Below are 27,889 nucleotides of genomic sequence, written 5' to 3' on the forward strand. Positions count from 1 at the left end.
ATGGTCCTTTGGACATTTCCTGCCCATTTGAGGGGCTTCAATCGAAGAATCAGAAGATTTTGACCCCAGGCCTCATTCAGATGGCATATTTTGTTGTTTTCCTTTTTTATGTTAGCAAGGGCTGAAATATTTTCCTAAAAGAATCCATCTAAACATTCATGTTGTTTTAATAGCTTTGACTATTTTCCAAATTTTTTATTGATTATGAAAATGAACCTTTGCATACTTTTTACATGCACACAGACTGTTGATTAAAAAGTTGATTGTTAAAGGCTTGATTCTGACAAACAGACCCAGTTGTGGTAGGACCGGACCGGACCGGCCGGGACCGGGCGGGACGGAGCCCGTCTGAGCTGCACGGGGGCGGGGGAGGAGGTGTCGCCCCGCCCCGCTGCTGTTAAACACGGAACTCCAGTTTGTGCTGCGCTGCATCTCTGCAGACAGGAGAGAGAAACACCGAGAAGGGAAGACATCAACATTTGGGACTGAGAGGAGTTTAGTGTGGACCTTAATGTGAGTACGGTACCGATTAATTAACGATTAATTAACGACGCAGCTCTGTGACGTCATGTTGGGGAAATAACCTGACTTTCACTGTTAGCCTGTTAGCTCAACGTTAGCTTGCTGCTAGCTGCCCTACGACACAGAATATGTGACAGCTGGATGTGAAATAATGTCTCTCTGACTTTAACAACGTGTAATGACTTTCATATAACACACTTACAGATATATGTGACTATCAGTAACATAAAAAAAGGTTAAAAGTGATCTTCGATAGTGTCATTGAGGCTAAAAACAAAAAACATCAGCGTGTCAGGGGAAACAACTTTAAGACATGTCAAACATAACAACAGTGCACATGAGTCTGTTCATCTGTTTAAAGAAATAAGCTTTGGATGGTGATGACCCCGACTCACCTGGTGGGATCATATAAATACAGGACGCACGTGCAGCTGCGCGTGCTCATTTAAAGCCTTTTTTCTTATTGTTTTGTTTGCTTTATGTAAAGCTAATGATCTACATCTGGAATATCTGTAGAGGCTAAAAAACAACCCCTTTACCTATTGTTGATTATAGACCTTTTCATTGCACACCTTTCATCATGTTTACAGGTCTCTTTTAACCAGCACATGTTTTTCTCTCCTTCACAGGTTATGTACATTTATGCTATATAAGTTTTAAGTCTAATGCTAATGCTAACTACACAGGTTTAACCTGTAATTATGTTTACTCTTAGTCACATAGGGGCTGCTATATCTTGTTTGGGGGATTATTGTATACAGAGGGGGGGGGGGACAGCGGGTGTGTATTGTAACTAATGTCTTGTGTCCTGCCTGTCTGTATACTGCTACTGGATGCCTTCAATTAATCAATCAATCAATCAATCATACCCGTCTGGTTGTTTCAGGTAAATAGACTTGAGCTTGTGTATTTCTTTTCTTGTCTTCTGACTACTCAAAGTGCTTTTACACTGCAGGTCACACCGGCTCACACACTGATGACAGAGGCTGCTGTGTGCTGTCACCATCAGAGGCGGCGGGCTCTAACAGTCCAGCGCTTTTACTTTAATTCTGATAAACATGCAGTCCTTTTTTTGTCGACCCTGATGCAGCACCTTGAAAGAGATGCTCCGATAAGTCGAGCCCCGTCTACAGAGGCGATGGTGCAAAAATATCAACCCAAATAAAAACAAGTCACGAGCAAGGCACGTGTAATATCTTGCAAACTTTTCTCATCTGTGCTCACAAGAATCTCTTCCCTCTGCTCGGATTCTTAAAACGTCCCAGAGCAGCAGCAGAAACGCCGGTTTAGTGTCTGACAAGTTTACTATTGTTTGAGAGGAAAGCTTTAGTCGTTTTTAACGGGGGCCATAAAACATGACGTTTAGGGCCCCAGGTTGTCGAGGTTCCCTGTCCATTTTATTTGAAGACAAATACATGAACCAAACACACGGCGTGTAAATCCCTTTTTTAGGCGGTTGAGTTGGAAGTATCAGGGCCCGGGAAGGTTTAGGGGTTCGACCCACGAGCTCCTGCAGCCACATGTCGACGTTTCCCTTCAGAAGACGAGAAGTCCCTCTACCCGTTATTGTGAGCAGGTCATTAAAGCTGTCAGATAGCGAGGAACGATATTGATTTGGCGGGTCACAGGTGAGGTCACGTCCCACGTCACGTGACTCTGGTCTGAGCTTTGGGACCGGCTGCTCTTACAAGAAGCTGAATGATTGTTTTTAAAGACTCCAGAGGACACGAGCTGAGACACGTCTGGATGCTAATCGAGGCCGCCTTCAAGGATTCCTCCACGCCGCTCGTTGGTTTTTACACGCAGCAGAAATATTTAAAGAGATGCATCCATGGAGAGACGTTAGAAGTCTTCATGCCTTTCGATTGAACAACCTTTCTGCTTTTTCTGTAAAAATAGCTTCTACGTTCCCGGTGCGGCCCCTTCTGACTAAAATGTTCTGACAGTATGCGGGGAACAAAAGCGAGCGGCTCAGCTGTACGAATCTATCTTTTTTTTTTCGAGCTCCAGGGACGGAGCAGATCCTGGGTCACTCTCCTTTTTTTGAAAGTGATTTATTTTCAACCCAGCTGACAAATTTCAGCAGCTCAGGACGACATCCATTACGTTAGCCTGAGTGGGCGTCGCTCAGCTAGCAGCTCAGGGTCAATGAGTTTTTAATGGATCCAGATGAAGAAAGAGCCCGTCTCCTTGAGTCTCTCTTTGAGTCGGCGCCTGAGTGCTTCATGTGATAACGACAGGTGGAAGCTTCCGGCCTCTTCCTTTAAACGGGAGCCGCAGATTCACACCAGCAGCCCCACTTGCTTAATTGTTAATCATCTTTGCGTGACACGAGTGAATTAAAACAACACCCCGGTCTGAAATGAAGTTCTTAAGCTGAGCTGCAGACGCTGCAATTAGTTTTATCATTGCGTTGTGTTGTTTGAATAATTTAGGTGTGTGGGACATTAATGCACCGGGTTAGAGTCTGCCTGCAGTGCAGTGTGACCATCCCACGAGTGCGTCGCTTTTGTTCTTAGCTTCGCCTCTTGAGATGATTGTTAATTAGTTTGAGCAAAATTTTCCAAATCCTTCCTTTAGACTTCAACGGCTTATGAAGCGAGAAAGTGTTCCCACCTCTTAAAGACATTCAACTAAAGTGCAGCAAAGACTCCGAATGTTCCTCTGTGTTTAAACATGAGCGGCCATCTTCTCGTGGTTGTTAATCAGCGTCCACGCGTTTCTTCTTCTTCTCCTCCCGCAGGATGTTCCGCTTGCGGGCGTTGTCGGCGGTGTCGCTGGGGCTCGTGCAGCTGTCTCGGCGCTACCACGGCGGAGCGGTGCGTGCGAGCGGCCGCAGGAGGCTGATGCTCGCTGCCCTCGCTGGGGTCACTGGCGTGTCTGCCAGTGCTGGGCTGCTGTGGAACAGGTAGGACTGGGAGGGGCGCAATAACACACCTGTGTGTCTCTTCATCCCACTGACAAATAAGAATGATCCCATGTAGTGACGCAGGTTTCTCTTGTTTCATATATTGAACAGATTATGATCTGGAGCATTTCTCACGCACGCACGCACGCACGCACGCACTTGGAAAAAAAACAAACTCCAAATAATTTAGGACAGGCCGCCCTGGATCTCTCTCTCTGAGTTGCTTGTTCACAGATGCACCTCACAGCGGGAGACCTGCACGCTCTCCATGTGGGACAGGAAGGGGGGGGGTGGGTCTCAGGCGACAGGAAGTGAACGCAGCCATCGAGTCTAACTGCTTGTGCTTGAACACGATGAATGAGTAGTGAAGAAGCAGCTTCAGCAGATTCTGCACGCTCGCTCACCTGATCCTCAGCTGGAGACTTTATTGGAGCGCTGGCAGGAAAAGTGGCCGTTGCTTTTCACACCTCACACATGCAGCTTAGCTCCCAAAAACAATATGGAAATGTTTTGTGTGTTTCAGTATCAAATTTGAATTTTAAGTGCACGCTGAATTTGCACGTCCAATGGGTGAACAGCTCCACGTAACCCGCTTCCCTGCATTTTTCTCAACATCGTAAGCCACCGCCCCCGAGGGTGTCACAATGTTTTTATGGCGGCCCATTACTAAGCAGCCTGGTGTTTAGTTAAGGCGAAGCCGTGTGAGAGGGTGTTGACGTGAGAGCTCTGTGGGGACGGAGTCTGCAGCAGGAGGCGGAGTGATGGATGGCGCCTCGGGGCGTTTGAGACTGATGGGACGAGACTGTTCCAGGCTCTCACCCCGGGCTTCATTCTCCCCGTGTCTCATTAAACTGAATTATTCAGCCTGTCCCACACCGACTCAGCTATTTATTATTATTATTCCAATTTTCAATTTAGTCAGAAAAATGGTCAGGTGGGAGTTTGCCCTAGTAAACCTCAAAACAAGCGCAGCACCGACTCCCTCTCTCTATCACATTACGGCTTCAGTGCATCCCAGATTCTTCTCCTGCCGCGGCGCCCCTCAGGTGGTCATCTCTTTCTAATGTTTCCCAGAGCCTACGCAGAGGCCGGGCCGTCCGTCCAACACGCCGAGCAGCCCGAAGCAGACGCGGACACGTTGGTGAGGGAGGCGGACTCGGAGGCAGAGTCGGAGAGGTCGGTGGAGGCCAGCAGCGGAGACGAGGAATCAGCGGATGAAGGAGGCGAGGTGAAAAAGAAGAAGCCGCGCTCTGGATTCCGTGACCGCAAGGTAATCAATACACAATAAACAACGGGCTGTCAGGCGGCGTGCTTTTTAATTCTCCCTGGGAAAGGTGTTTGGAAAAAGGCTTCCTCCCAGATCAATGTCCAATATGCAAACGCCAGGATTTTCTGACGGAAGATTTTACAGAGAGGAAGAAAAGGTAATCAGCAGACGGTTTGCTGCTGTCATAAATAAACAGAAATGTGCCACCCGTTAGATTGCATTGCTAATAAGGCAGTTCAGACCCGGACACGTCTTTTCGGAGGAACGGCGAAGAGCTGAGAACAATAGATGCAGAAGAAAAGGGGGAAATGGCTCCGATCTCGGCTGCAGCCATTAAAGTGTGCAGCTTCCAGACGTCGAGGGAGCGAAGCTGTGAATCACAGCGCTGCAGGATTCTCCTGTTTGTTGGTAAAAATAGGTTTGATAGATAGAAAAAAAATAGATGTGCGGAGGATTTTTCCATCTATCAAATCTCCAGTCAGCGTTTTTTTTTAAAGGTGTGCTGCCGCGTTTACTTCCTGTTTCTCCTTGTGCTGCATCAAACGAGTTGAACGCCACATCTCGTACACTGCACGCCATCGGATGCATGTCACGTTAACTGAGCTGTGCTCAGGTGTACGAGCGTTGGTTAAACATTTACATTAACTAGTAATCGTCTATAGAAGGTTTATTTTGAGGTTTTGGACTTCCTGTTTATTTCTTCTAAACTTTCCTTGAAGGTGAGAAGCAGGATCATCTCGGGTGTAAAATGATTCGGCAGGAGGAACTCTTCCTTTTTAACGCATTTTTAAAATTCACTGCTTTTACTTCCTCACTGTTAAACAGGTATGAAAAACAATCTTTGAGAATCTGAGGAAAAAGAAAACAGGAGGCGTGACCGGAATTTCCTCGCCTCCCTCCCCGGTTGTGAACTCGCTGTGTATTATTTTTATATATATTTTTTTTGTTTGTAATAGAAAGCAAGAACATAAAAGGCTGAAAGCTGAAAAGAGCAGAGATGAGTCAGCCCGTGTGAAGCTGTGAATCTGAGGAGAAGGATGACAGCATATGCCAAGCTTCCCCTCAGTCCGGCTCCGGGACATTTCCACACGACTGTCCTATAACCTGTCATCCGTACACTGATGGCTGCCTCGCTCCCGGTGATTTCCCCCCGCAGACCCATGATGTGTGCTGAAGAGGAGAGGCGGACGCCGAGGCACGTTCAGAGCCGCAGCCTCACCAGGGAGTCGAGTCTGTGAATCGACCTGGAGTGGATAACAGCCTCAGAAAAAGTTCAAGCTGCACTCTGGATTTTCCCCTCTTGCTCTGTCCACGGGGAGTCTGTGTGGTGCAGACGATCGCTCAGCGTCACATGAAATAACCGCCTGTGTGGAATCAGACTCCCCGACAGACACCGCTCTGTCCATTTGTGTTTGAACACTTGAGGCTGCAGAGCAGATGGCAGTGTCGAGGTGAAAACACTGATGAGGCTAATGTGTGCATCCGAGCTGAATAAATGTTTCTGTATTTACAAAAAAATAAATGTTGGATTTGGGTTTCAAGCTTTCTGTGTGGCTTCGATTGCTGCACAGTCTCGCTTCGTGCCAAGCTGTCAGTCAGACCGATGCTAAAAACAGTTAAGATTAGATCAGACCGATGACGTCTTTCTTCGGTCTTTGGTCGACTTGTAGAGGTTGACCCCAGCAGGCCTCAGGAAGTGGTCTGGCACCCCAGCAGGCCTCAGGAAGTGGTCTGGCACTTCTCCACACTTGGACTTGAACCGGTGACCGTCCGGTTCCCGACCCAGGTCCTACTACTGCCGCGCTATATTGTCAGAAAACATTCAGAAATGATATTCAATGAAGACAAGATGGCCACTCAGCTGGAAAGCGTGTATCAGCGTTCGCCGCTCGACTGTTTTCACTCTCTCGCTCACAGCAGTTTAAAGTACGACTGAAGATTTGACTGTCGATCATGAAAACAAGCCTGAGATCGTGTCGTTAAGAATCATCGTCTGTCTTTAATGTGTGTGATGTTCAGTATCTGTCTGCTTCACAGGTGATGGAGTACGAGAACAGGATCAGAGCCTACTCAACCCCAGACAAGATTTTCCGCTACTTCGCCACGCTGAAGGTCATCGGCGAGCATGGCGATGCTGAAGTTTACATGACGCCCCAAGACTTCATACGCTCCATCACGCCCAACGAGAAGCAGCCTGAGAGTGAGCCTCCTTTCTTTCCTGTCTTCAGTACCGAGGGTGGGATGTTCACAGCCGGCCCACCCAGCAGGATCTTATGACAGTCCATGTTTACAGGAGGGGGGGGGGGGCGGGGTCAGAGTGACAGGACTGTCCGATCACGCTGAGTCCAGGGAATCTCAGCACAGCAGTTGGTGCATGAATTAACAGGTTCAAACCGGAGCAGATCTCAGGCGTCACGCACGCAGCCAGCCAGAGATATTTGATCTGCAGCCACGGGAGGCTCGGGAAGGCGGCGAGCTTAACTCGGCATGGACGTGTCTCTGCGCCCGCTCGTGTTCCTATAGGTCACTCCCCTATTAAAAGTCGCTGATATATGTGTATGTGACATTTGATATTTTTTTTTTTTTTCTGTCACGCTCCTATTTGAATTGTCTGATTTATATCCACGGCGAGGGGAACAAGCTGCAGTTAAGACTTAGCTGGGCCTGTCACCTCCTCGCCACTTTCCCTGCTCACCTCAGCGTCCCTGCTCTGAACGTGGCCTGACTCCGCCCCCTCTCTCAGAAGCTCCTTCGGTTACCTGCTGACTCTGAAACTGTCCGTAGATGTGAGTGTGAGAGTGGCTGTAACCGGCCTCCAGACTCCGCCATGCGACCACGAACGGGAAGAGGAAGCGCTTTATATTCTGCATGGTGTGTGCGTCTGGAGTGTGGTGGAGAAGTTTATTTGAACGTGTGATTAAAAAGGGGCGGGGCTGATTGTTTATCTGGAAGAATTAGAGAAATGGAAATGTGTTAATGACTGTTATTAATCTCAAGCACGTTCTCTAATGAAACACATTAACTCTGCCTCACACTCGGCATAAATCTGAAAGCACCCGCTGTGAGCCGCTCGTCACTGAAGTCTCTTCTTCTTCTTCAGGTCTGGGACTGGATCAGTTCGTTGTGAAGCGCTACGACGGGAAGGTAAGAAGCGGGCGGAGGGGACAGTTCACGAGGTCTTTAAAGGTCATTAGGTCTTCAACATGTCCTTCCTGGTTCATGCACGTACTGCAGTGAGTCGTATTGAACTTCTGCAGAAAGCTGACGTCTTTGTTTCATTGGGGGAGCAGCGTGCCGCTCAGAAACAAAGACAACAAAGACGACAGCAGCTGTGACAAAGAGAGGGCTAAACAAACACAAACAAACAAGCAGAGAAACAATGAACCAAGAAGGAGAAGATATTTAGAGGCAATGATGAAAAAGAAACTACATGAATGATTTGGGAGAAGTGCAGGCAGAAGACAGCGACACGGGGACGGGGGGATTGTTGACATGTGTGCATCCACTGTGAATGTTTTAAACGTGTTCTCTTGAAGTGAAATCATGTGATTTTTCTCTAACCAGGCTCTGATGTCTGTGCTTCAACTGCTGCTGTTTTTAAACCTCCTTCAGATCTGATTCAAATCAAACCAACAAGCCTAACTCAAACCTAAAACCAGCTGCTGATTAGATTCTGTACCAGGCGTCTAAATGTGTGATCAAGGTTTCAACCTAAACAAGGCGACTAACAGTCTGCATCGTTTCCACACCTGCACGCCGGAGAATAGATTCACGTGATGCTCCTCACAGCGGGGGACTTTCCCGAACCCTAAAGCACGGGAATTCTCCGGAGAATATTCTCATAAAAATACTGACACTCAAAAATGTGTCTGCAGCTCCTCCTGCAAATATCAGGAGTTTTTCCGGAGTTTTCTGCAGGTGTGAAAGCTCCTTTATCTTTTAATCTGTCGTCACGTAGAGTCAATGTTCAGTGCAAACGGTATCCATGGAAACATGAACGTAACACGGTGACCTCTGCAGAACGACATCCTGCACTAATGTGGCTTTCAGGTTCTGGCCCCTCGGATCTTCTGGGCCCCACGTGGGACAGGAGGTGATCATTCCCTTCTTCCCGGTCAGGAAAAAAGGAACCATCAATATAAATCTGCTCCGTCATTATCGTCATTACTGATCCCGGGGAGCGTCGCTCGCACCCAGCCTCGTTCAGCTAGCATTAGCTCATCATCAGTGAGGAGGAGGTGATTGTAGTTTCTAACCTTGTTATAAAAACCATCAGCCCGCCGGCTCTGCACAGCGTCTCCGAGCGAGTGAGAGAGAGAGAGAGAGAGAGAGAGCGCTTTGTCACAACTTCGTCTTTTTTAACGGGCAAAACGTGCTGCGGGAAGAATCCCGTGCACGGGTGAAGCACGTTGTGATAGAAAAGTCCTCTCTTTATATAAAGTCCATCCGGGGTTTCATGAAATCCTCCGTTTTTTTAAGCACCGTCTTAAAATCCAAAGGGGAAGAAATCAGCTTCAGTCTTTTGTTACCTGAACAGGAACCCGAGAGCTCGGGCGACACACATCACAGCTAGAAGGGAAATCCTGACATGGCCTGAAATGGAAGTGCAGCACTGGTTTGTGCTTATGTAAATACGGGCCGTAGCTCCAGGACTCGTGCTTCTTTTATTTGCCAGTCAAATCAGCGAACACGTGGCGTCTCTGCTTTTAGCTTCACTCGTCCCCTGAGATTTTCCTGCTGTGGCCCGAGCAGCCCAGGAGCTCCTTCCCTCTCTGCCATGTGCCTTCTGCTCATTCAGTTAATGGTCCACACACACACACACACACACACACACACACACACACACACACACACACTTTCCTTCCAAGAAGCCGTGAAACGTAGTTCACATGAAACTAATGACGGCGTGGATTTCGACAGAGATGAAATGGACGCGGCGAGAGGAGTGGCGCTCTTCCTGTCGCGTGTAAATCATGAAGTTGATGGGGGGGAGTGTTGAAGTACAATGAGAGGGTCGGAGCTGAGGAGGGGGAGGGGGGGCGGGGGGGGGGGGGCTGAAGGTCATTGGCAGACGGGAACACGAGAGCGCTCCGTGTCACACTTGTGGTGGTTTTATTTAGAAATAACAAACCCCCGCAGAGAGATTTGTCACGTCCATACTGTGTGGAAGTGAAGAGTCTCAAAGTGTGTACGCGTTTGAAACCTCTCACCCCCCCCCCCCCCCCTCCTGCTCATATTCATTAGTTCAAGGCTCTTGTGTGCGGTATGCAAACATGACCCTTTATGGTGGTTAAAGTGACTCACCCTGTTTGACGCAGTCGTCTTTTATTGTGCAGAAAAACGACGCTCCGTGTCCACCTCGTGTTTTATTATTCACCCGAGCGCCAGCCTCTTTTTTTTTTTTTTTTCAATAAGCAGGAAACGTTTGCAGCAGCAGGAGATAAACACCCAGCTTCGAGCACTTAGAGCTGAAAATCTTTCAACTTTGTTGACGTAGCCTTTACAAAGTGGACACGACGGAGTGAAGGTTGTCATAGAGACAGAATCGACGTGCAGCGCGAGGTTGGACACCTTCGAAGAGGAGCAGGCACACGAAGGGTTAAATCAAGGTGAAACCAGCTGAACTCATCATGTAAACCTGGGAATAATAAAGTATCATGAGACGTGTGCAAAGACTCTGTTGCACATCGTGAAGATTCAAATATGACCAAAACACATCAAAGTCACTGCGCAGGGCCGTTGTTACGTTCTGTTTCCATGGCAACACAAAGACCTCAATGAGGAGAGGAAACTTTTAAAAAAAAATATTCATCCAAAATGTGCAAACTCTGCGAAAGTCAGCTCATGAAAGCTGAGAGGGAAAAAAGGCCGTCGCTCGCAGCGCCGCCGCCGCCGCCTCCTAAAGCGTCCAGGAAACAAAGAGAAACCCAAACAGGACGGCTGGAGGTCTCTGGGCCAAAGTTAAAAAACAAAAGGCAGAACATCTAAAAGATGCTCGGGGAGAGAGGAGAACAAAGCACTCCCCTTCCTCCTCCCGGAGAGCACTCAGGTGAGCAGCAGGTAGAGGAAGGAGGAGAGAGAGAGAGAGAGAGAGAGAGAGAGAGAGAGAGAGATGAGCTGCACGCACCAACACGCAGTGAATTAAACAAAAGAAGGTTTGAAGAGTCCCAGGAGTCTAAATCTAACCTCTCGCTCCTGCATCATGCGTCGGCTTTAATTCCATGATCACACCAAAGATTCACAGGATAGGAGACTCAGAGTAGTGGGTTAGTCCCAGTCATCGGGGGTCAGAGGGTCTCCTCAGATTGACAGGTGCATCCTGCCCTGTGGTCGCTGTAACGTGTACATAGTTTCATCTTCGACTGGGATTTCTTGTTTCAGCTCCTCCGGCTTTACTGCAGCTCCTCCTTTATGTCCTGATCATGTGGGTGTGCTTTTAAACTGCTGTGATCTCATGTTGATGTTGACCTGTTGACCTGTTGATTACTCCCCCTCCTCTCTCACTCCCCATAACCAGTAAACCACCTTAATTTTTTTTTCTCTCTCCCCCCTTCGTGGTGATTAAACATCATCCTCAACGACCCTCAAAAAAAAAAAAAAAAAGAAATCCCTAATTGTTCTCTGTCTCCTCCCCCCAATCATCCCATCTACTGATCCCCATTCTCCACCCACACACTCCCCGCCCCTCCTCCTCCTCCTCCTCCTCTCCTGTCTCCCTCCCTCCTTCCCATTCTGCCCCTCCCTCTCTGCAGGACTTCTGGCAGGTATGGGGCGTGTGCCGAGCAGCATGTGTGCACCTGAATGAAAAAAAATGCACTAAGTAGTTTCTACCTGCTCCTTTTCTGCCCATTTATTCTTTCTCTCTCTCTCTCTCTCTCTCTCTCTCTCTCTCTCTCTCTCTCTCTCTCTGAGTTAATATGGAGGGCGAAGCTTTTCACTGCTCTTAGTCCAGGGGAACAGCTCAATAAACATCTTTACTGTCTCAGACACATCTCAGCTTCAGCAAGTGTGCAACCAAAGTCACAGCCTCAGTCCAGCTTCCATCATGCATCAGTGTTCTGCTGCTCTCGTGTTGGACTCACGCGCATCCTGCAGGGTTCTGCATGTGCAGAACACAGACGTGGAACAAGGCTCCAGCACTACTTTAGCACGTTCTTTTCTCAGATCATGTCGTGGTCACGGAAAGTTCTGGTGAAAGAACATGAAGGTGCAGATAAACCCTGAGGGCCCGTCTCCACGTCCAGTTTTGAAACTATCAGAGAAGTCGCGTCCTCTTCTTTGCATGGACGCCTTTTAATAACGTCGTCACCGTCACCGGCCCGCTCCGAAAAATCTCTCCCACCGGTCCCAGAGTCGCTGTTAGACAGAGCTGTGTCTGACGTCCAGCTCCAATCCACTGAATGCATATAAAGATGGACGCTCTCAGCCCGATGTGGGTGCAGCGGACATCTTGCACATTTGAAGCCAGATTCTGCACAGAAGCGATCGGATAGGTGACCTACTGCTGACCGAAAAAACTCATTTAATCTGGTGATAAAATGTCTCAGAGTAGAGTCAGTGACAGATGCAGGTGGTCCTCGACCCCCCTTTATGTAATACATCAAACGACTGATTACAGCCGAACTGCTGTGAAAGGAAAACTTGGACATAAATCAACATGATGAGAAAAAACTGTAACGACAGAAACATTGATTTTTATAGTTTGAGCCATGGAGAAGGAAGGGTCCTTCAGGAGGAACAGGCCACGCCCCCAAACAGGAAAGCTTCCCCTCCTCCATGTCCGAGCCTCCACGTGGACCCAAGATTGTTTTTTAATGTCAAACAGTTTAAAGCCTTCCACATGGTCATCAGATATGTGATCATAGCGTAGCTTCGTCGTAGCGCGTCCTCTCTCCCCCCCCCCACCCACGGGGTCTTGTGGAGAAACTTATTTGCGACTCAAAAGTTGTGGCGTGCTCATTAATAAACGCCAGTGAGTTCAGATGAATGAGCCCTGACCTATAAGTGTTCCCTACTAAATGATTTGGCCTTTCAGACAGAGTCTGAATGTCTCCGTCAGTCAAGAGGATGTGACGATAAAGCCGAGCGTGGCAAAGGGCAGGTTACAACCTGTATACCTGATAATGACGGGAGTGACAGAAACTGGAGCAGGCACGCACTCCCATTGTGTGTGCAAGTATCAAAGAGGCAAACTCACACTGTGCATTGTTATTGGACGTTGAGTTAGAGGCCTCCCAGGTGCCCTTTGTGTAGCTTTTGGAGACAGCTGTGGGCTAAGCCCGCCCTGCTGAATTATTGAAGGGGAAGACTTTGCCTCTACAGGGGTTATTAAACACTGCAGCGCTGCTACATAATTTACTCACCAGTCATCGCCCCACAGTCGAGCTCACATACATTTACAGTCCCATTTTTTTTAAAGGACTGGCACGCCTTGCAAAGCTGAGATGCAAAGAGCAGCTACCTTTATAAGGACAGCCAGGCTGTTCCCCTGAACCCCCTCCCCTCCGCTCTGCTCTCTTCCAAGAAATGTCAGCTCAAGCTTTCCACATGCTTTGGCACTCTTGCCTATTTCCCCCAGCATGCCCTGCTCTATTGCCTGTGTCTCAAAAAAAAAAGAGAAAGTAGCTGTGGGTGGCGCCCTCTCTCTGCGCATGGTGGCAGCACAGGGTGGTTTTGGACCTTTTGGGAAATGGCTCCTGTTAGCGAACATCAAGGCTGTATTGATGTGCTTGATATTTAACCTGCACAGTTCCATCCTCTGGATCGTCTGCATGATTTCTGTAGAGCATGGTGAGATGAGAGACACTAACGGCAGGACATGGTTTGAGATGTATCTGAACTGTTTCCTGCAACGCTGTGTGACGCCGTGGCGTCTTGAGGCGTGACCGGCTGCGACTGAGAGCGGACGCCCGTCACTCAGAGGGAGTATGGAGGAGGCTGCTCCACGGACACGGAGCGCCTCGTCACACCAGCTGTTGTCATGTTCCCTCTCTCTGATTTACAGGAAGCATCCCGGGAGCCGCCGTTCGGACTGTCAACTCTCTCTCTCTATTTATCTCACTGTCTGAAAAATGTCTTCGCCCCTTTTTTTCTTCATTTCGACTCTTCGCCTTTTTTTCTCTCTCTCTCTCCTAATGTGTCGTAATCGAGGTTGGCATGTCTGTACACCTGCTCGGATGTTTCCAGTCCCTCTCTCCTCTTGTAAGACAGCTGCTATTCCTCCGCGCCCCAAATTTGTTTATGAAGCGTTCCACATCAGGGTCCATTATTGTGATTTTGCTCCCACAATAATTATGAGTTATTAACTGTACACCTGCTCCGCTGCTGCCCCTGAGAGTTGTAGGTGGGAAGCTAACACATTACTGTTCTTTGAGGCGGCGGCGGCGGCGCCCGCCCGCCCGCAGACTGTGGCGCTTTGACCTGAGGGTATCTGTATGTGTGAGAAGACATGTCAGTCTTGACCTCTGCGACGGTGAGCACTGGAATTTGTTCGAGCGGCGCCTTGCGTGAGTATTCGTCCTCACGTTACCGTGGTTACCTGCAAATGAAAAGCTTGAATGTCACGGAGCAACGCGGGAAGCTGGAGGCGGCGTCACTCGTGTTACACTGAAAATTCAAAGTAGTTTTTCGTACACACATCAGTTACCTTTTTGGACGGCTCTTATTTTTTAATCAAACGGTTAAAAGCCTCAACAAGTCCAAATAATCGTTAGCTAAACGTGCTAACCGTAGTTTTCAAACAGAGAAGTGTTTAAAGGTCAAAGTAGGTTGAATACTTTTTTAAAGGTGTTGACGTCGGTGTGTCGAGTACAGAACAGCACAGGGTGGGGATTCAAACCTTCAGTCACCGTTCTGACTGCACGCTCAGACCGGGCTTCACTTCACCCCCCCCAAGCAGGTCGGTCTACATTCTCATATCCTTGAAACTTGCGTCTTCTTTGAACCTGCCAAAGTGACAGTAACCCCCGGAGCTGCTCCGTCTCACAGAGCAGCATGAAGCTACTGATTCATTTTTAATGCATTTGTCTGGACCCCCCCCTCTCAGCACACACACAGCACTGTTCGTCTGTCGCACTATACAAGTCTCTCCTGATGTAATAGTGCTCCCATGCACGAAGGTCTGCTGAGACTCACCTGTACAAAAGATGAGACATCACTCAAACACAGGTCCGTGGACAGACGGAGAGCGGGGGCACATTTCTCCTCTTTGCAGCAGATCCTGGATTCATTTCTTGCTCGTGTTTGCTCAGAGGAGAATCAGATCATTTATACTTTAAAGCTTGAACACAAACTGCACGTCTTACATTCAGTCGTTTGATTATCTTGCACGCTGTTATCGGCGTGTCTGCAGCTGCAGTGCTGGACCGGCTCACAGATCTAATCAGTTACGAAGCACTGCAGTGTGTACAGCGGTGTCAGAGATGGCCAAGTCTGTGCTGCATTCAGCTCCTAGGCCAAGTGTGTGGACACACAAAGTGCTGATGGAGCAGTGAGAATAACAAGAGGATGGATGGCACACGAGCGCCACCTTATCAAACCCCTTCTCGGCTGCTGGTTCTTATTAAAACCAGTTCTGTCGATCCAACATGTTGAATCAGCTGAAAAATGGCAGGAGGGGTCGACAGGTAGTAACGAGACGATCGCTCACCGACGGTCCAACGTAGGCCGACCGATGACGGACTGCCATACCGCTCCCTGCCACTAGAAGGGGCTGTAGCTCCACCCAGTGAGCCGGCTCTGCGTGCTCTACAACCTGCATGTAAACAAGCACATTAAACAGACGTCATCCCGTAGCAGCAGCACAGTCTGGCTGTAACTTGATCAGAGATGAAAATGTAAGCAGGCCGTGTCAGGTTAAACTTTCATACCGACCCGAGCGATGACCTTTTTTCCTTCCTTTAGAGTACGTGAGTCTCACCAACCAGGAAGTGAGTCGCCTACGTAGAAGAAGCTTTTTTATAGGCTAAATTTTAACAGGTGGTGCGTCACATAATTTGCTGGTTTTCTTAAATGAATTAAACTAAATGTGCTTCATCAACACAAGGAAAACCTTAAGAGCAACACTGCCATGTGTTTCATTTGAAAGGTTTTAAAATAATTTTCTTGCAGTCCACGTTTTTCATACATGATGTGACGTTTCGCTGAGTTTCTTAGAAGTAGCTTCTTTGTGAAATAAGGAGAAGGATAATTAGCCTGTTAGCATGAACGCCTCGCAGCTCGGCCTGACTCCTCTGAGCCTCGTTTGTGCAGAGATTGGGCTTCCTGAGGTTTTGGCCGTGGCAGCTCTCGTGGTTGCTTTCTAGCCTGATGCACTCGGGAGATTAGCCCCAACTCAACCCTCAACCTCAAACTGTGTGTGTGTGTCGACGACAGCAGTGAGATAGCCTGCCAGCAGCTCTGTCAGCAGCGCCTGAGCTCACAGGCTCGTTAGGCCGCTCGCTCTGTCATCTGGACAGGCATAGTGGAGTTGGCCGAAGCGTGGCTGACACTCAGAGACATGTATGAACATGTGAGCAGGCTCAAGGCGGAGATGTTGAGAGACGGACGTGCACGCTCACACACAAGGATCCAGCTCTTAATTAACTCGAGTGCTGCTGTAATTAAGATTAGAGGCGTTTAAAGATCAGTGCTGAGGGAGACGTTTACGAAGAGTGTTCAAAACGGACTTCAGTGTCGTTCAGACGCTTCCTGTGACTCCTCGGGCTGATGATTCAAACTGCAGGAAAACTTCACGGAGAAGACGGAGGGGAAAATCTGTTAGCTAATATCTCTGACAAATTAAATGCATGAGTGTGAATCCGCCATGTGTCCTGGTTAATGGACGGGGAATAAGTGGAGTAACAAGTCAATAAAACACAGTGAAAAGGATGAAGAGGAAATGTCTTAAATAAAAAAACTTAGAGTAGACTCACTTAATTTCTCATCTGAGGTAGGGAGAACGAGAAAGCACGTCGACAGACATCCGCCGCCTCTCTCCTGCTGCCTCGACTCTGGCCTTGGATCCTAAGTGGATCCAGGTGAGTTCAATCACCTGCAGCACCGAGGGTGAGAGCAGCACCTAAAAGAGACTGGAGGTAGAATAATGACTCCACTGTGGTCACTTCATAGTGATGCTCCCCGAGGATTCGAACCTGCTGGGACCACGGGACTCGTCCAGTCAGTCAGTGGGAAGATGTGGCATTCAACAGTGACTGAAAGACGGAGGATTAGGGAGAAGATGGGACGTAATCTGTCAACGCAGAGCCAACAAAATCCACATAAGACGCCACGTTGGAAACCAACAGCGGCGGCTGATGTACACACGGCCGTGAGAGAGCGTGCGGCGGTGCAGAGATGAGTGGGAGCTCATTGTGTTTGTGAGCGCGAGCGAGCGTCTTCGTGTTAGTGGTTATCTGAACTCTTCTTCTGTCCTCTTTTCCGCCGTCATATTCGGACGTCTTGCCTTGAATGTCATCGTGACCGTTCTGCGGGGGAGGGGGGGGGTCGACCTTGTTACGCTTAATGTGCTCAGGGCCTCTGCTCTGATCTTTATAATGAGGCCCAGTGTGGGTGTGTCTCTCGTGTGTGTGTTTGCTTGCCCGTGTTGTTGCACACTTTGTGAGACCCGTTGTGTTTTGAGGACTCTTGGTTGACCGTGGACCCTGATGGCGTGTCGTCGTGTGTCGTATTCCTTGACCGATGCCAACCTCTTCAACTTTCTTTACTTCCTCCTTCCTCTCGTCAAATACTCTCTCACACTTCCACAAAGTGTTCAACTCTTCACGCCGTCACACACTCACACGTTGATCTTTTTCTCCACCTGGTTGCTCTAAAAATAACCTTTTCCTCTCTTACCTCCCCCCTCTCTCGCCCACTCCCTTCTCCCCTCAAACTGCTCATGTAGACATCGTTAATAATAAATGTTACAGTAGAAACCACTACTTGCTATATTTAAATCACAGACGCACACGAGTCCGGATGGACTCTATTTGGAGATAGTTTGATCATACTGTTTTTATCTCATGAGGAGGGAGTCGGTCCTTTGGGGGGCAAAGAATGTAAAATAATTTAGTCATGTTATGCTGTTCTGTTTCGGGGGGTTCCACCAAGTTTCACACTCAGATATGATTCTGTGTTTCTTTAGAAACCAAACAACAAGAGGAGCTTTTATCATCCTGCAGCTCCAGTCATGTTTTAAACTACTATACGAGTAGGACGGACTGATTTGGCCAAAATGCAGCATGCAGTGTGAAGTATGCCAACAAATGTGAGATATTAGTTTCAAAGTGCAGTCGAGGCTTTGCAGCAGAGCCTTCACCTTGCATCATCATCATCAGCCAGCAGGGGGCGACTCTGCTGCTTCTGCTTCTAGTTTGAACTCGTCTTCTATTTTAAATGACTACGGTCCCGTTTGGAGTGAAATAGCTGATTTTAAGCAGTGAATCCTTTCACACCTGGTTTCCCTTGATGGAGATCTAAGACAACACCTGTCCACCATGACGCGTCCACGTGCGCTTTGTGTAGCACAGGGGTGGCCAACCCTGGTCCTCGAGAGCCACAATCCTGCATGTTTTAGACGTCTCCCTCTTCCAACACACCTGATTCAAATGATTATCTCGTCATCAAGCTCTGCAGAAGCCTGATAACAATCCTGATCATTTGAATCAGGTGTGTTGGAAGAGGGAGACATCTAAAACATGCAGGATTGTGGCTCTCGAGGACCAGGGTTGGCTACCCCTGGTGTAGCACAACGTCAAAGAAGGAGCGGGCGAAGGTGCCAAACTGGAGGCTTCAAAAGTAGTGATGTGAAATGTGTGTTCTGTAGGAAAGACGCCAAAAGGAGACAGACGGTAGCTCTAATAACATTTATAATTTGTGCTGAAGATGCAAACACAGAGCTGTGCCGGATGATTAGCAGGCAGCGCTCATGCATGCAAACGCTAATTACAGACTGCAGAGACGGAAGGACATATTTGAACTCCTAGCTTGAGTGGAATCCCCCAATTAGCTTGTTTTGAGCAAGATGTGTTTTTTTTCTGTACGTGTGTGTGTGTGTGTGTGTGTGTGTGTGATCATATGAATGCACATGCTTGTTTTTTTTGTTGTTCAAGGCCCTGCTAAAGACAGCAGAGGCCCCCGCTGTTCTCTAACAGTTCTTTCTCCTCCTTCCTCCTCTGAATTGGACCTCCTTACAGACGGAGGTAACTCCACACGGGCTCAGCGTGGCCCCGCCCCCCTCCCTGCTAACGCATGCTCTGTCTCTCTGTCTACTACGTTTGGTGGACAATGTTTTTTTTTTTCCAATCCTTATAAGTGAGTGTGTATTGTGCATGTGACGTCGTCTCTGTTTTCATGCAAAGCTGTAAGTATACACATGCTAACTGGAAACTGTACGTTAACTCTGAGCTACGTTTAAATGATGAATAGGATCAGGTTGTGTTACACATGTGGTTAAACTATAGTGTGTGTTTGTGCTTCAGTCTCTCGTGATGTTTCCCCTCTCTTTGTGTACATTTGTCCACCGTGAGTACGACCTCTGGTGGATGATGTGCTCGTTCTCAAACTGACCACAGACCACTTGTTCGTCTCTTCCACTCTCGCCTGCCTGCACGCCTTCATGTGTGTGCACTGCAGCATCTGCATGATTTAAAAAAAATAAAATAAAAATCGCCGTATCCATCGCCATCCTTATGACCCAGATGTGTTCTCCGTTTGTGTGTCACACAAAGCCGAAGCTGGGATGGCTCTCAGGCGTGAGCTGTATCCTGTGCGGTGGTTCTAATACGGCTTGTTTTGTTTCTCTCTCCCGGCCTGGATGAGAAGAAGATCGCCCAGGAGAGGGAGAAGTTTGCAGATGAGGACAGCATCTTTTTCACACTGGGAGAATGTGGCCTCATCTCCTTCTCCGACTACATCTTCCTCACCACCGTGCTGTCCAGTAAGTGAAGCGCTGACCTCTGCAGAGGAGCCGTTCTAACCCGTACCAGAAGGGGAAACTCATTTACTAGTTCTGAATGTTCTGATTGACCATTTGGGTTTCTGGCAGAGATTTATTGATGTTTATCAGAGTTGTTCTTTCACTCGACTAAAACTTGCCAACCCGTCTGCAGGGAAAAGCCAAAAACATGAGAGCTCAACCGTGTGGTTCTGGAAGTATGAATTCATTTTCTCCACAGCAGATTTGATTATTCGTGATGGTCTGTGATCCTACAGCAGACACACGTTCGTTTGATACCAGCCTCGTTTTAACAGAAAACATGGATTCATCTCAATCCAGGGGAAAATAACTACACTACCCACAACCCCACAGTGTGTCACAGCGACGTCTCTGATTGGTTCAGACTGTAATTATACAGAACTTCAAGCATCTATGTCCTTAAAAAGTTCATTCAGCTCCTGATCACTTACTATAAATAGATACGTGAACCAGTGTTGAGGATGTAACCGGGCCGCATAAACTCACTTGTTGTGTTCAGCCTCTAGTGGCCACACAAGGAACTGCACATGTTGGCACACTGACAGATGTTTGCACTCAATCAAACCTCTTAAAGCTTTCTTACTGAAGACAGGAAGTAAAAACAGAAGAAGGATTTTAGTGCATCATTATTTTCCCGGTTACAAGGCTTCCTGTTTTTTTTTTTTTTTTTTTTTAATGATCTACACTTCTGTCAAAGTTAATAACGCGAGGATGCTGAGCCGAACGCCTCGGAGCTGTTGTTGTTTATTCAGAGAATCAATTTGTTTAAGACGCAGATAGAAGTTGCTGTGGATGCAGGGAGTCAATTTTCACATAATTTCCTCACGGTGGACGTGTCAGAGTCAGAGGTGATGAAAACAAAGCCCTGAATCTGTTCTCCTGTAAACTCCCATCCCCAGCTTAGCCCGACCATTTATTATAATCCATTCATACGGCGAGTCTGTGGGGACGTTTTCAAGGACGAGTCTTTCTGAAGCAGACGGGGGACGATGCCTTATGGTTGGTTTCAATCCATTTAACAGCCAAAAAAGACAAAGGAGGACGTTTTCCCCTCACGGGCTTCATGGTGGTACATAAATATTTACTGCTTTGACCCCGCCTGAATCTTCAGTCTGATCTCATGAATATTTAAACATCGGCGGCTTTGTACAGATAAATGTTTTCAGACTTAATATATGATTTAATGTGTAAATAATATTGTTCCTTTATTGAAAAGGCAGCATCTCGAAGCCCGGGGTGGAGATATCTACCAGGGGAGGGGAGGGTGGGCTTTCCCACTGTGACATCACAAGGAGAGCACATTTGAAACGGAGCATTTCCCTCTGTGTTGTCAGACTTCTGGATGGGTTTATTTCACATGTTAGTCAGTAGACGCTCCCCCACATTGTTTTTTTTTTTACTAGCATGATATCAAAGTGTAAATATCTGTTATCAGGAGAAACTCAACCTCGACTCAGTTCTTGCATCTGAAATTATCGCTGAGTCAGCAGAGTTGGGCCCGATGTTGCACAACAGGAGGGAAAAGATGAAATCTGAGTTGTTGAAGTGAATCGGCCGAGTCGCCTCTGTCGATCCGGTGACATGTTGGTTTAATTCCATATGTGTTGCACCGCTTTCTGATTTCGTGTTTTTTTTCGTGCGTGCAGCTCCACAGAGGAACTTCGAGATCGCCTTCAAGATGTTCGATCTGAACGGCGACGGAGAGGTGGATCTGGAGGAGTTTGATCAGGTCAGACTGAAAACCATAATAACTCCACACACAATGCAAACATATTAAAGGTCACACAAGGTTAGAACAAACTCATGCTTTAATAACTGCAGCAGCTCCTGATTTCATTACAATATCCACTAACACACTGTGACAGGCAGTAAAGCTCAGACCTCACTGTGATACTCCAGCAGGGAGTTTCTGTGGCTGCATGGATCCAGCTCCTGCTTCCTGTTAGGACCTGAAATAAACACTCACATTCACTTCTTTGTGTTCAGATCTTGATTTTATAAGATCAGTTTGGGAAGGAAAATCTTCCTACTTGAATGTACGCTGAGCTGCATCAGTCACTTCATATCAATCAGAAAAAGGAGCGAGCTGTCAGAACCTGTTTAATCCCCCCTCTCCATCCTCAGGTCCAGAGCATCATCCGCTCTCAGACCAGCATGGGGATGAGACACCGCGACCGCTCCACCACAGGAAACACCCTGAAGACGGCCGGCTGCAGCTCGGCTCTCACCACATACTTCTTTGGAGAGGACCTGAAGGGAAAACTCACCATCGGCAGCTTCCTGGAGTTTCAGAGGAAACTGCAGCACGATGTGCTCAAACTCGAGGTAATGAGAGAGAGAGAGAGAGAGAGAGAGAGAGGAGGAGAAACGGGGCGAGCATTTACAAGCACGACTTGGCTCTAATCTGTCAGTCCACTCTGCACACATTCAGGGACTTCATCAAAACAGCTTCCTAATTCTTTTTTTCAAAGATTAATGTTTGCCTTTATTAGATGGGACAGAGAGAGAGAGAGAATAACATGCAGTGAAGGAGCCACAGGCCGGACTCGAGCCTGGGCCGTCCACCCGGAGGACCATGGTGTCCACATATGCCCCCACTTTAGCTTCCTAACCTAATGATCCACTATTGGGGTCACCAATCACATGAATACATCGTCTGTTGGTCAGATAAGTTTCGTCCACTCGTGTTTGTGCGGTCACGAGCAACAACCCATCGATATATAATGCCCATATAAGGGCAGGTAGCTATCGGGTTAAAGACGCATTCGCTCAATCTTGACTCAGTTTACGCATCTCAGATTAGACTGAACACAAAGACGAGCTCACAGATTAGGAAGTGTGCACACTGTTCCCAGAGGCGGGATCCTCATCAGGTGTGAGCCGACAGCGCCGCAGCTCAGAGGACGGTCACTTCCTGTCACAGTTTTGTCGTTGTTGGAAAGAAAAGGGAGAGACAGAGGGAGACAAATAAAAAAAAAAAAATCCCTCAGTGATGATCTGTCGGCGCTGGTCAGTAGCTGTCGAGTGTGAAAGCATCTTTCCGCACGTGCTCCGACAGCTGATCACTGTCGTCGTCCTCGTCGTTTTTCTAATCTGTTAAATAAGCGTCTCTCAAGTGCAGCGCTGACGCTCGCTCTCGTGTGAAGCTCCACTCGCTGTCGGTCGGGTCTTAATGATGTCACGGCGCTCGGAGAGGGAAATCAAACCAGGACAGCTGAAGCGAGCGTTGTTGACGTCTCACTCACAGCATCTGTCCTCACTTCTCTCTGTTTGATGAGGCTGCAGCTCACCCTGGGACATGTCTCACAAGCTGGAGCCCCCCCTCCTCCCCCCCCGTCGCTCGTTTATGCAACTCTTGTGTTTTTTTTTTTGGGATGAATGCCCAAGTAAAAGTGGGAAAACTGTCTTAATCCTATTTCAGTTTTAGAACCAAGTGATTGCTTGCTGTGCAGGTTTTTTTTATTGTACCAACATGCTATCCAAGAAGCTCATCTTATTAGTATTTTTATTGATGCTGAGCAGACATCAGTGTGCAGAGGGCGCCAAACCGCTTGTTCTGCAAATCACGCCATAGTTCCCCCCCCCCCCGGCAGCCCTGCAGTGTTCTGCCAGCCCTGCAGAGAGCTGGCCAATCAGAACAAAGTGGGCACATGTGGGGACGGGGCCTTAAAGAGACAGTAACGATTTCATGCAGATGCTGAAACGAGTTTTGAGGGGAGTTCAGGTCCTTTAAAGAAAGCGTAGATATGTTGACCTTGCTTAGTGTTACTGTTTGATTTTATTGGAGGTCCTGCAGAGCAGCGTGTTAGCGATTTCAGTGACCCCATGTTTGATCTGTTCACCTGGAATAGTCTCTCACTGTGGGAAGCATTAACGTTAATGAGCTTATTAGCCAGCTATTAAAAATAGCTTTTGGAGTAAAGATTGAAGATCTTCTGGGCGCTCACCTCTCGTCTCCTTTTAATAACCATCGACGGGTGAACATGGAGCAACAGCTTCCTGGTTTCACATGTTAATGTGCCTTCACAGCTCGTTTCCTGCAGGTGTGAGATCGGCAGCAGCTTTATGAACGGTCAGGTTCCTCCCTCCAGGCTGTTGGAGCGGAGTCAACAGATTAACATTTTGAACGGTCTCCACGCTCCGATTGAAGGGAGGGGGAGGAAGTCGCTCTGCTGTCGGAAAGGCCTGCGACATAAATCCAGCAGATTGACCTGACACGGCGGCGGCGGCCGGCTGCTGTAAAGCCGCACTCCCGTGAAACATTGTAAAAAAAAAAAAAGAAATGCTGATTTAATGACAGCAGCGCTCGGAGCAGGATTCCACACTGCTATTTACTGTTTCCCATCTCTGCACTCCCTCCTGTGAACATCAATTCATGTGTCACTCTTCTCCCCCCCCCCTCCAGTTCGAGAGGAACGACCCGGTGAACGGCAGGATCACAGAGAGACAGTTTGGCGGCATGCTGCTGGCCTACAGCGGCGTCCAGTCCCGTAAACTCAAGCAGATGCAGAAGGGTCTGAAGAAGATGTTCAAGGATGCACAGGTACGTCTGCTGCTGTCAGAGTCAGTGGGAGGGTTTTAACTAATTGGCCCATATGTGAGGACGCTGGACAGACGGTGTGTGCCTCAGGGAAAAGGAAAGATTATTCTGGAACATGATGAGACGGGAGAGACGGGATGAGAGCCTCGTCTTAGCTTCCTCACGATCCTTCAGCTTCTTCTGTCTCAGTTTGAGGGGAACCGAGACGGAACAGCCCACACCTCCCTCCTCCAATCAGAGCTGCATGTCACTTTACCCTGTGTGTCACACACGCACACACACACACACACACGTGTTCTGATGACGTGAAACAAGCTGCGATCTGCCAATAATTAAACACAGTCAAGAAACAAGATGGCCAACATGTCCTCCACAGATACTCAGAAGGCAGAGGCTCCATTTCTTTTCCACCACCAAACTCCAGCACGCTGCTCTGAGCTGCAGATGGCTCCGCTGGGACGCTCCAAAAAGAGAACGTGCAAAAATATCTGAAGGCCCTGAAGCCATGCTCACTGTGCTCACTGTGCGTGTGTGTGCCTTTTTCTATTTCCAGTGTTGTGCATGAACTCTGGCTTCCTGCAGGTTCCTCCTCTCCGAGTGAAGTTACACCCATGCATGTCTCGTCCCCAGAGAAACCCTTCTGTTGTTTTTCTGTGGCTCCATCGTAGCTGTTAAGACGTCACACGGAGCTGTGATGGGTAAACTGAGCGATTAGCAAAAGAAAGAGGAAAAACACGGGAAGCTGCTGGAATCGTCTCACTAAGCATCCCCCTCTCTCTCTCTCTCTCTCTCTCTCTCTCGCTCGCTCTTCCTCTCATCAGCTGTTTATCCTCTCTTTTTTTCTACCCCACTATCCGTCTCTCATGACCTGCACTGTCAACGAGAAAAAGAGTTATTTACTGCCCAACACCAGCTGCTCGCTTTTCTTTGCAAATGAGCTCATCAGGAGTGTGTGTGTGTGTGTGTGCGTGTGTGTGTGTGTGTGTGTGCATGCGAGCGTGCGTGTGTGCCGAGCTGCAGCTCAGGATGACGTGCAGAAACGATTTGTTCCTGATGTGTCACATACTTCCCCTCACTCAGATGTTTTTATTTTGAATGTCAGCTCAAAGGGCTTGTTGTTAATATCCCAGCATTCATCACTTCCTGGATTTTGGGGGGGGGGAGCAGGAAGAGCTGAACCGTTTCCCCTTCTCGTGCAGGGCATCACGTTTGAGGAGGTGGAGAACTTCTTCACTTTCCTGAAGAACGTGAACGACGTGGACACGGCGCTGAGTTTCTACCACATGGCGGGAGCCTCCATCGATAAAGGTACGCTGACCTTCGCCCTCTGACATCATCAGTCTCTGCTGCTTTTTCCCTGATTCAGCCGTCTGTCCGTTCCTCTCGTGCATGCATGCACGCTCGCACACGTGACACTTCATGGTTAGTGTTTGCAGGCCAGTGATGCCCTCTGACACATGCTGGCCTCATCACTGCAGGAGGGACGGGCCGACCCGACCTGTATCAGAGAGAGAGAGAGAGAGAGAGCGAGAGAGAACAAACAAATCCATAAATCATCAGCTGCATCTCCTCCAGTCTGTGCTGGAGCCCGATAACCGAGCGTCCAATCAGAGTCCTTCTCTTCTTCCTCCTGCCGTCCTCATTCATCTCCCTCACTGAACTCGTCTGTCAGGTGCTGACAGTGAGAGCCGTCGAAACGTGAAGCGAGGACCTGTAGCTGTTACGATATGGCGTCTGTTTGATGAGTCAGCGATTCAGCTCGTCCGTTGGTTCTGATTCACCGAGGAAACAGACCCGCGCTTTAAGACCCGAGGTGTGTGTGTGTGTGTGTGTGTGTGTGTGTGTGTGTGTGTGTGTGTGTGTGTGTGTGTGTGTGTGTGTGTGTGTGTGTGTGTGTGTGTGTGTGTGTGTGTGTGTGTGTGTGTGTGTGTGTGTGTGTGTGTGTGTGTGTGTGTGTGTGTGTGTGTGTGTGTGTGTGTGTGTGTGTGTGTGTGTGTGTGTGTCTCTCAGGTAGAATCGTTGGATTCACGCTCGAATGATTCAGCTGCTTTTTTGTTTTAGTTTTTTTTCATCTTTCCATTTGAAGGGAGATAATGTCAGTTATTATTCTTTTCATCCACTCTCTCTCTCTCTCTCGCCCTCTCTCTCTCTCTCTTAGAACAATTTCCATTTTCGTTGTTTTCCCACCGTCTTCTCCTTGAAGTCTGATGATCGATTCTTTTGATTTATGCAGCACTTTTCATCTTCTGCCTGCTTTTCTGAAATTACCCCGAGGATTTAACTCTCCCTGCTCTCGTATCTCTGACGCTCCTCCGTCCCCTCCCATCCTCCTCGCCGCTTTAAGACACACACTCATCCTCAGCTGGACGTCCTGATGCTCTCGTCCCCCCCCCCCCCCCTCCTCCTCCTCCTCCTCCTGGACGATTTGGCTCGCACATAATGTCCTCCACTTTGGACCATTTATGATTTGGACTGTGTGACGAGTGCCTCCATTACTCTGTTCAACAAATTATAACTCTCTCTCTCTCTCTTAGTTACCATGAAGCAGGTGGCGCGCACCGTGGCCAAAGTGGAGCTGTCGGATCACGTGTGTGACGTCGTGTTCGCTCTGTTCGACTGTGACGGTGAGCGTCCGATTGTTTTTCTGTTCTTTCACGTCTGTGGCCTCCGAGTTTTTAAGTCTTTCCAAAGCCATTTCATATATTTTATTTTGGTTGTCGGGTGGAAGTACAAAAAACTAATTCTTCTGGAATCGTCCGTCACCCCCCCCCCCCCCCCCCGCAGGGAACGGCGAGCTCAGTAACAAGGAGTTCATCGCCATCATGAAGCAGCGGCTAATGCGCGGCCTGGAGAAACCCAAGGACATGGGCTTCACTCGTCTGATCCGCGCCATGTGGAAGTGCGCGCAGGACACCGCCTGGGACTTCGCCACGCCAAAGACGCAATAGAGACGGGAGACGGGGAGAGGAGCGCTCGTGTGGTCGCGGGGGCGTCGTCCTCCGACAGGCCGCTTCATCGTACAAAGACTGCTGAGGGTGGCTAACGCATGTCGCTGTAGATCTCATTAAAGTGACTGAAGCATGCACACACTGCGTTCCTTAAAGGCTTCTCTGACCTGAGTGAAGCATCATGGGTAATTGTATATTCGAAAACACGCAAAGTCTATTGTTTTTTTTTTTGTTCTGTGGAGGAGCGCAGCTTGATCAGCCTTTTTGTCAAACGCTAAAAACTCCATTTTGAAGAGTTTCTCATAATCAGCCGAACTGCAGCTTTAAAAACAGCAATAACTCACCTCTGTGTAATGTGACGCTTTGTCCACCAGGGGGCGCCGAAACCCCTCCTCACAGGAGCTTTAAGTCTGACATATTAAGTCTGTTAACACACTCCCTTAAAGACATGATGTCATCGTCCTGAGGCTGACGATGAGGACACTCCGGCGTGCGGCGCGGCGTGGTGATTCGTCTTCGTTAGGGCGGAGGGCGAGCGTCTGTAATCTCGTTAACGCCTCGTCTCTCCGCCTGAACGCTCCAGCTGCATCTTATTTTTGTCCCCGTGAGAGATCAACGCCGCTCGCTGTGCCGGCGGCGTGCGTTCACGGTGAACTCGCTGAAACACTTTCTAAATGGCTGGGTGAAGAAAAAGAAGCTCTATTAAAGATGTTTTTCATATCCTCCGTGTTCTGCCTGACTCGTGAGC

The 27,889-nt window shown here is 48.4% G+C and overlaps 1 protein-coding gene and 2 long non-coding RNA genes across 3 annotated transcripts; 1 reads left to right on the top strand and 2 right to left on the bottom strand.

The window, feature by feature from the left end:
• Positions 1 to 368: 368 nt before the first annotated feature.
• micu1 (mitochondrial calcium uptake 1) lies at positions 369 to 27,863 on the top strand. Its single transcript, XM_079362104.1, has 12 exons — positions 369 to 513; positions 3,266 to 3,430; positions 4,505 to 4,700; positions 6,735 to 6,897; positions 7,798 to 7,841; positions 19,500 to 19,614; positions 21,300 to 21,382; positions 21,778 to 21,978; positions 24,059 to 24,196; positions 25,393 to 25,501; positions 26,728 to 26,817; positions 26,978 to 27,863. Coding segments are annotated over exons 1-12 (1,470 nt in total). The 5' UTR covers positions 369 to 511; the 3' UTR covers positions 27,142 to 27,863.
• Positions 532 to 1,964, bottom strand: LOC306835511. The gene is made up of 3 exons (XR_013780650.1): positions 1,392 to 1,964; positions 725 to 1,094; positions 532 to 636 (listed from the first exon to the last, which is right to left on the bottom strand). It is a non-coding gene; the product is annotated as an uncharacterized lncRNA (long non-coding RNA).
• Positions 14,359 to 18,876, bottom strand: LOC306835510. The gene is made up of 2 exons (XR_013780649.1): positions 17,479 to 18,876; positions 14,359 to 17,424 (listed from the first exon to the last, which is right to left on the bottom strand). It is a non-coding gene; the product is annotated as an uncharacterized lncRNA (long non-coding RNA).
• Positions 27,864 to 27,889: the final 26 nt, after the last annotated feature.

This window comes from Symphodus melops (assembly GCF_947650265.1).
Source record: "Symphodus melops genome assembly, chromosome: 15".
In the NCBI taxonomy this organism is placed as follows: Eukaryota; Metazoa; Chordata; class Actinopteri; order Labriformes; family Labridae; genus Symphodus; species Symphodus melops.